We start from the raw sequence: 9,478 nt of genomic DNA, 5'->3' as shown, positions 1-9,478 counted from the left end.
TTTTATGCATAAACTCACTTCAATATAAGGTACTTACAATATTCAATAAGTACTTTTATGCATAAACTAACTTCAATACAAGTACTTACAAATTCTAAGGAAATACTTTGCAGACAAAAGAATAAAAGAAACTAAAGAGAGAATGTATTGAAAATTGAGAGAAAAATGTCGCACAAGAAAGATACTACCATCCACAAAGTTCTTGCAACGAGTTTCAATTTCGTTCTTCAGATAAAAGAGCTAAAGTAAAATAAAATCCATCGATAAGAAATTCAATTCAGCAAAGGGGTAAAACACAATAAGAAGTAACATAATTACTGCCTCACAATGACTTCATGGGAAAACCCGAGATCATGCTTTGGACTTCGGAACGAAAAACTTGGCTTCCGGTGAACAACGCAACGAAAACCTGTTATGAAATGAAATTACGAATATATTTACGCATATATATATATATATATATATATATATATATATATATATACATTAAAGATAAGCAAATGTTAAATAAATATACCATCGGCAGTACAACAACTCAGTTAGCCACTGAAGATGAAGCCGGTACTCTGATCTGAGGAATCACGACACTGTTTAGCCTGAAACTTGTACACAAAGATGTTACCGTTTCTATGTAAAGATTGCATTGTTCATAGACTATAAACACTAAATTCAAACATTGAAATATTTGAAAATTGATGTAAGGTGTCGTTAAAGTAAATGCTTACGGAGATTGGTTGTTCCGAAGGTGACGGAGCTATTACCGGAGATGAAGCTAGGGTTCCGGAAGGTTCCGTGGAAGATTCCGGATGCATCACTTCGTGAGAAGCAAATGGCGCTAGTATGCTATGTTGTAGATTTGCATTAGCATTGACTTCTGTCTTAATAATCGGCAAATTTTCACCATTATTCTCCGATGAATGATTGACGTGCTCCGATGGGATCCCGCCAGCTGGCACATTGCCTGTCTCAGCAATCAGCAAAGTATCACCATTATTCTCCGATGAATGATTAACGTGCTCCAATGGGATCCCGCCAGCTGGCACGTTGCCTGTCTCAACAACCAGCACAGTTTCACCATTATCCTCCGATGAATGATTAACATGCTCCAATGGGATCCCGCCAGCTGGCACGTTGCCTGTCTCAACAATCATCAAAGTTTCACCATTATTCTCCGATGAATGATTAACGTGCTCCAACGGGATCCCGCCAGCTGGCAGGTTGCCCGTCTCAACATTCACCAAAGTTTCACCATTACCCTCCGATGAATGATTAACGTGCTCCAATTGGATCCCGCCAGCTGGCACGTTGCCTGTCTCAACAATCAGCAAAGTTTTATCATTATTCTCCGATGAATGATCAACGTGCTCCAATGGGATCCCGCCAGCTGGCACGTTGCCTGTCTCAGCAATCAGCAAAGTTTCATCCTTATTCTCCGATGAATGATCAACGTGCTCCAATGGGATCCCGCCAGCTGGCACGTTGCCTGTCTCAACAATCAGCAAAGTTTCATCATTACTCTCCGATGAATGAATAACGTGCTCCAATGGGATCTCGCCAGCTGGCACGTTGCCTGTCTCAGCAATCAGCAAAGTTTCACCATTACCCTCCGATGAATGATTAACATGCTCCAATGGATTCGGATTCACTACATTGGGTATAGTTCCACTGTTGACTTTTTGTCTCTTATTAAGACCAACATCCTCGTCCAATGGGATCCCGCCAGCTGGCATGTTGCCTTCATTGACACTTGATGAATCATCATTGCATGCTTTTCTCTTATTAATCAAGGAAGTTGCATCGATATTTTCCAACGAGTTCACTTCAGGCGGCGGCGCATTGTCACTCGATGGATCTTTAGCCTGCACTTCGTTAGGTGTAGTGTCGAGCTGGACGACCGCCGAATTGTTGACCGTCTTTGCATCGTAAAACCTAAATTTGGACCTGACAATTTCCGACATTGTGGTGTCGGATTCAGATTCTGCAAATAATGACGGTTTGCGGATAAGTTTCTATCTAGTAATAATGTAAGTCGTAATAGCCAAGTTTGTACAAACTCACCCAAAATAGATAGAATCGCCGAACGTGCTGCAAATTGTTCGGCCTCCTTCCTATTTCTTCCAGCAGCTCCAACATACGTAACACCGCCTAAATTCAAGGACGAACCAAATACGGGAACCGATAATTCCTTCGATTCATTAGTCAAATACGAAGGCAAGTCAATATTCATCTTCACAGCATACTCGTTGATTATCGATTTGCAAAAGGTTGCGTTCTGTTCAACAATTGAAAAAGGTTTTAGTTTATGGACAAAAAGTCGGTTAACGTAACCATTAACGTAACGACAGAATCATTAAATACACAGCACAAAACATTTCGAGAATTAAATACATTCTTAACGTGGGACCTACCGCGAGTATACGCGAAGATCCCTCGTTTTTCACTTTCTCTCGAAGGCCGATCAATGCGTGCTTGGCGGCATCCTGTTCCGATGCTTTCCTATTTGAAAAGGTATTGGGAGATGTGAAGCAAACTCCGTCCACCCAAACCCTAGATCTGAATTTGGATGCATGTTGAGCTCCTTCATTGAAAGTTTCGTATATCGGAAGCGGCATAGAAGCTCTATGCGTGTATTGCTGTAAGCGATTCTTGTACCAACTTTCCTTGGGAACACCTATATACAATCGAACACAATAAAAAACAATTGCCGATTGATAATTAACACAATCAAGTATAATAATTCAATCATAATTGTTTGTTATTGATGCAATTAAGATCACTCACGGTATAATAACATCTAATTCCATTTATTTTTCTACAGTCATCAAAGATTAAAACCAAATAAAAAATAAAAATAACAAATTAACCAAGCCCGGGAGAAAAACACACACGAATTTAGGTTAGCTAATTTAATTAAAAAAAACGAATACTTAAAAAAAAAAAAAAAAAAAATTAACGACGGCAGTAAAAATCTAACAAAAGCAAAGATGCTTTTACACATGATTTAATAGAAAATTGAAACAGGAATGAAGATAAAATGAGATAATTAATTGTATATATATGTAAAAAAAAAAAAAAACTAAAATAAAATCAGCGAATTTAGGGAAAATCAGCTGAAAGCAGGTAAGAAAAGCATGAAATTAGGGATTGGGCGGTACACGGCGGCAGAAGCAGAGAGGGGAATTTTACCAGGAAGCGGCGGCGGCGAAGCAGGCGGAGACATGTTTAACTAGGTCTGAGTTAATTAGGAGCTGACTCACTCTGATTTCAGCAGAATGGTACGATGGAATTTGCTATTTATACGTGTGAGCTCATCACTGCATTACATTTCTATTTAATCTCAACTTTATATACTTTCTTCTTTAAATCACTAAAAAACCTTCCCATGGTTTTTTTTTTTCTTAAAATATATATATATATATATATATATATATATATAATAGGAACTACCGAATCTGCCCTTAGTAATTTATGCAGTATCACTAGCAAACCCATTTAAACACAGCCGCCGCGCCATTTGCCGTCGTCGTCGTCTGCCGCCGCATTTCACGTCATCGAAATTACGGTTGAGACTTAAAATGCTAATCGAAAATAGAATTTTTGGTTTACGAAGTTGAAGATTATTCGTATGTTTTGATTTTTCTTTTTTTTTTTTTTGGTGCTTAAATCGAATTTCGAAACTCTAAAATACGGAAATGGATTTTGAAAACACAAGTATGGAAATGAATAATATAACCGGTCCGGTTATCGAAGAAGAAGACGACTAATTGTTTTTGGTGACGACCAAACGTAGCGGATACTCGTAAAAATTATGATATCATATTATTAGCATTACTATAAATACCTCGTAACAAAATCGTCATTTTAAAAATTCAAATAAAATACCAAAATCATTACCATCAATAATCGGATACGCATTGACCATTGAAATTGTATAAAAAAAATTAGTAAATTTGTTCAAAATGTACAATTTAATCAGTAATCCATAAATCATCTTCAATATTTACATAGTTAAACTTGGTAACATTAAAAAAATCACATTAGAAAGTATCGACTAGGATGATGTGTTCAAGGTCGTTCCTGAGAATTCGGGGCCCTAGGCGAGAGTTAAAGAATAACTCAAAAAGGGCGCCCCTATTTGAAAAACATAATTTGTTTATAAGGATGTTCGAGATTAAATATAGTAAAAGAATATAAATAACATATCATAAAAGTGATGAACTAAGAGATTACGGGGGTTTGGGGGCAGCGCCCTAGATTTTTTTTGGAAATGTATGAATATAAAATAACTAAAAATATGAAAAAAATTCAACATTAACCAAATGATTTGCTGGTTCACTTCCTACCATGACATATAATCTCTATAGCAAATAAACTTCATAAATATTTTATAAAAACAAACTTGAATAAACTAATGAATATTAATTCAAATTTTAGGAATAAAAATAAGTAATTAAGACATTATAAAATTTAATATTTTGGGGCCGAAGGTTAAGAAAAATATAAAATATCTACTTGATCATTAACTTTAAATTTATTTTAGAATTGATGTTTCAAAATATTATATATAATAAATTTTAAATATAAGTATGACTACTGATATATAAAGTGTATATAAAAATATTTGGGGGCCCTAAATTTTTGTAAATATTCGGGGGCCCTAGGCGACCGCCTACTTCGCCTCCCCTCAGAACCGGCCCTGGCATGTGTTGCTACTTCCATATCGATTATCGACTATCGCATGCTTCAATACGTGTTTTATTTTCTAACCTATTTTTCATAAGTTTAAGCTTCAAACTCCCGAGTTATAAAAGTATCAATCGGTCAATAATAATATATAAAATATTAAGTAACTAAACTTGAACTAATTATATGGTCGAATTGAATCCAATGGCTAAAATCAAATATGCAATGTATCTTATATCTTATATCTTATATATAAAAGAAAGAAACGCTAGGGTAACCCTAAGAAACCCTAATGTCATATTTGTCATTATTTTTTTTTTAATTTTTATCAAAATTTTATCTCCTTAATATTATTTTAAATATTATTTTCGAATTTTATCATATTTGTATACGCTAAATATTATTTTAAATATTATGTTAAATATTATTTTTGATTTTTATCAGACTTTCATCTCCTAAATATTATTATAAGATTATATTTTTTAATTTTATCAAATTTATATCTCCTAAATATAATTTTAAATATAAGTTTCAACTTTTAGCATATTTTTATCTCCTAAATATTATTTTCGAATTTTATCAAATAATTTTCAACTTTTAGCAAATTTTTATCTCCTAAATATTATTTTCGAATTTTATCAAATTTATATCTCCTAAATAATATTTTAAATATTTTTTTCGAGTTTTATCATGTTTTTATTAGGTTTTTAGCTCCTAAATATTATTTTCGTTTTTATCACATTTTGTCTCCTAAATATTATTTTCGATTTTTTATCAAATTTTTATCTCCTAAATATTATTTTAAATAATATTTTTGATTTTAATCTTATTTTATCTCCTATACATACATATATATCTTATATATAAATCAAAGAAACGCTAGGGCAACCCTAAGAAACCCTAATGCCATATTTGTAATTATTTTTTTTTCAATATTTATCAAAAAAAATTCTCCTTAATATTATTTTAAATATTATTTTCGAATTTTATCATATTTGTATACGCTAAATATTATTTTAAATATTATTTTACATATTATTTTTTATTTTTATCAGACTTCCATCTCCTAAATATTATTATAAGATTATATTTTTTAATTTTATCAAATTTATACCTCCTAAATATAATTTTAAATATAAGTTTCAACTTTTAGAAGATTTTTATCTCCTAAATATCTTATATATAAAAGAAAGAAACGCTACGGCAACCCTAAGAAACCCTAATGTCATATTTGTAATTAATTTTTTTTCAATTTTTATCAAAATTTTATCTCCTTAATATTATTTTAAATATTATTTTCGAATTTTATCATATTTGTATACGCTAAATATTATTTTAAATATTATTTTTGATTCTTATCAGACTTTCATCTCCTAAATATTATTATAAGATTATATTTTTTAATTTTATCTAATTTATATCTCATAAATATAATTTTAAATATAAGTTTCAACTTTTAGTAGATTTTTATCTCCTAAATATTATTTTCGAATTTTATCAAATAATTTTCAACGTTTAGCAGATTTTTATCTCCTAAATATTATTTTCGAATTTTATCAAATTTATATCTCCTAAATAATATTTTAAATATTTTTTTCGAGTTTTATCATGTTTTTATTAGTTTTTTAGCTCTTAAATATTATTTTCGTTTTTATCAGATTTTGTCTCATAAATATTATTTTCGATTTTTTATCAAATTTTTATCTCCTAAATATTATTTTAAATAATATTTTTGATTTTAAACATATTTTATCTCCTATACATACATATATATCTTATATATAAAAGAAAGAAACGCTAGGCAACCCTAAGAAACCCTAATGTCATATTTGTAATTATTTTTTTTTCAATTTTTATCAAAATTTTATCTCCTTAATATTATTTTAAATATTATTTTCGAATTTTATCATATTTGTATACGCTAAATATTATTTTAAATATTATTTTAAATATTATTTTTGATTTTTATCAGACTTTCATCTCCTAAATATTATTATAAGATTATATTTTTTAATTTTATCAAATTTATATCTCCTAAATATAATTTTAAATATAAGTTTCAACTTTTAGCATATTTTTATCTCCTAAATATTATTTTCGAATTTTATCAAATAATTTTCAAATTTTAGCAAATTTTTATCTCCTAAATATTATTTTCGAATTTTATCAAATTTATATCTCCTAAATAATATTTTAAATATTTTTTTCGAGTTTTATCATGTTTTTATTAGTTTTTTATCTCCTAAATATTATTTTCGTTTTTATCAGATTTTGTCTCCTAAATATTATTTTCGATTTTTTATCAAATTTTTATCTCCTAAATATTATTTTAAATAATATTTTTGATTTTAATCATATTTTATCTCCTAAATATTATTCTAATTAATATTTTTGTATGTTATCAACTTTTATCTCATTAACATTATTTTAAATATTATTTTCGATTTTTATCAAATTTTTATCTCCTAATTATTATTTTAAATTTTATTTTATATTTTTATCAGATTTTTATCTCCTAAATATATTTTTTTTATCAAATTTTTTTCTCCTAAATATTATTTTAAATATTATTAGCGATCTACATCAAATTTTTATCTCCTAATATTATTTATAATAATCTAATTTTTGATTTTTACAGAAAAGGGTAAATAAATCTGATTTTCATCCCTAGCAGATTTTGTGACATCGTTTTCCAGAATGTCTGCAACATTTGAATTTTATTTCTTCCCTATCTAAGGCTTCTTCTTTTGGTAACCCGGCTTTAGATTTTTTTTTCTTATTTTCTTCTTCATCCTATTGACTGTGTGGTAATTAGTTTACATCTTTTTCCATCATGGCTTATAGGTAATTTCATTTTGTTAAATTATGTATTTCATTAATTTATACCAAAGATTTCAAATTTTACGTATAACAATTATTTCATTTTATATGTTATTGGACATGTTATTTAAAGGGATGATTTGAGAGAATTAACCAAAAATGTGTGGAGCCACAAGCTATTGGAAGTCGACCTTCAGACTTATTGTTTGTATGCGATATTTAATTTATTGTTTATATTAATTTTTGTTTCTTAATTTTCCTGTTGTTAATTCCAGTGGCAAAACAGGACTAAAACGAGGCAGTGGAGAAGGGCTTAGTTTCGATGCAAAATGTATAGATGGCCTTTTACTAAGTTATTAAATTTAATTACTTTTAAGCTCAACAACATGAAAGACATAGTTGATGATTTTTTTTCTGGTTCAAATTTTCAATCTACTGGTATTAGCTGATTCAATTCATTTGGAAAATTATTTAACAGTAAAGTTATTTGCTTTTTTTTTTTTGTGTGTGTGTAGTATACTTAATAATGTTCCACTGATGAATTATTAATGAATGATTATAATAAAATTTTGATCATACAATACATCAAACATTTGTTTATATTCTTACATTATTAAAAACAATGCAATCTGTTGTCCCGTGCATCGCACGGGTACAATTACTAGTATTATTTATTTACCAAAACCGTAAACCCTACTTCGATAACGAGTTTTAGTAAATTCGATACTACATATAGTGTTTGAATTTTTGTCATCCCTAATATAGGTATTCTTGGTTAGCCCAATATAGATAATAACTAATTAGCTATTGAGCAAAATCAAATAGGTATGTATATCAAAATAAATAAATAAATAAATGTTAACATTTCGACGAATATATACCAAAATTGTATTTTAGCTTATATCAATGGAAAGTTTCGGATCATTTCGGTATATCCATAAAAAAAGTTACTTGTTTTTTACGCGTCCGTCAATTGTTTAACATTGTTTTGACGGATATCTATGGAAAATGTTCAATAAAAAACGAGCCATGTTCCGGATCATTGTAATCTGATCTTGGTAAAAGAATTGAATCGAATCAACGAAAATCGACAAAAAAAGTAACAAATTACATGTTGAATTTGGTTTGTATACATCGAGTTATTTTTTTCGTTGTTGTTTCTTTAAATTCCATTTCACTAGTGTTCCAGGAGATAGAAGAATTAGAGTTGAGTTAATGAATTTCATATAGAAATATAATGTGTTTGTGAGGAAGAAGATGAAGTAATTGGCTTTGTGAAATGAAAAAACATACTGTAAGTAAGTGTTAAATATAAGATTACTTTATGGGGAAATTACAGTTTTCACTATTCAAGTTTGCATCGATTACACATTTGGTCCTCCATGTTCAGAAAAAAAACACATTTGGTCCCTCATGTTCAAATAATTTAACATTTTTGGTCATTTCCGTCAATTTACCGTTACTCATTTAGTTAAGGCAGTCATGGAACATGCTTGATTCCGTTAGTTTTAATGAAAAATTGACGGAGAGGACTAAAAGTATTGAATTTTTGAAATATAAGGGACCAAATATGAAATCTTTACAAACTTGAGGGGCAAAAACTGTATTTTTCCCTTACTTAATGTATTAATAAATTGACGAAGAATTACATTTACTCGATATATATATTTTACCTCATAAACATATCAACAAGCTGGAATAGCTCAGTTGGTTAGAGCGTGTGGCTGTTAACCACAAGGTCGGAGGTTCGACCCCTCCTTCTAGCGCAATTATTTTAGATTTTATTTTTTTATTTTAAATTTGCTAATTCGCTTTTCCTTTTGGAAAGCCCAAATATACAAAAATCAAACACACCTCATATTTGGAAAAGCCCAACCCAATATTAAATCCAACTATGCCTTTCAAACTTAAATTATATATTTATATTCATTAAAAAAAAATAATTCGATGTTGCAATTAACAACTACGATAATAC

At 29.4% G+C, this 9,478-nt stretch overlaps 1 protein-coding gene and 1 non-coding gene across 3 annotated transcripts; one reads left to right on the top strand and one right to left on the bottom strand.

Annotated features, from left to right (window-relative positions):
• LOC105953480 (uncharacterized) lies at window positions 1-3,389 on the bottom strand. Of its 2 annotated transcripts, none has more exons than XM_012977144.2 (6): window positions 3,187-3,389; window positions 2,409-2,671; window positions 2,059-2,272; window positions 726-1,978; window positions 518-596; window positions 1-409 (listed from the first exon to the last, which is right to left on the bottom strand). In XM_012977144.2, exons 1-5 carry the CDS (start codon window positions 3,218-3,220, stop codon window positions 540-542), a joined length of 1,821 nt encoding a protein of 606 aa, XP_012832598.1. In that variant the 5' UTR covers window positions 3,221-3,389; the 3' UTR covers window positions 1-409; window positions 518-539. The 2 variants fall into 2 exon arrangements, with proteins under 2 accessions (XP_012832598.1, XP_088682156.1); XM_088826030.1 differs by having other exon boundaries at window positions 518-602; window positions 3,187-3,388.
• A 5,806-nt stretch (window positions 3,390-9,195) lies between these two features.
• Window positions 9,196-9,269, top strand: TRNAN-GUU (transfer RNA asparagine (anticodon GUU)). The gene has a single exon. It is a non-coding gene; the product is annotated as a tRNA-Asn (tRNA).
• Window positions 9,270-9,478: the final 209 nt, after the last annotated feature.

Source organism: Erythranthe guttata, chromosome 12 (assembly GCF_056151865.1).
Source record: "Erythranthe guttata isolate IM_541 chromosome 12, IM_541, whole genome shotgun sequence".
In the NCBI taxonomy this organism is placed as follows: domain Eukaryota; kingdom Viridiplantae; phylum Streptophyta; class Magnoliopsida; order Lamiales; family Phrymaceae; genus Erythranthe; species Erythranthe guttata.
Note: the sequence above shows the minus strand (reverse complement) of the source record. Positions and strands in the feature narration are given on the sequence as shown.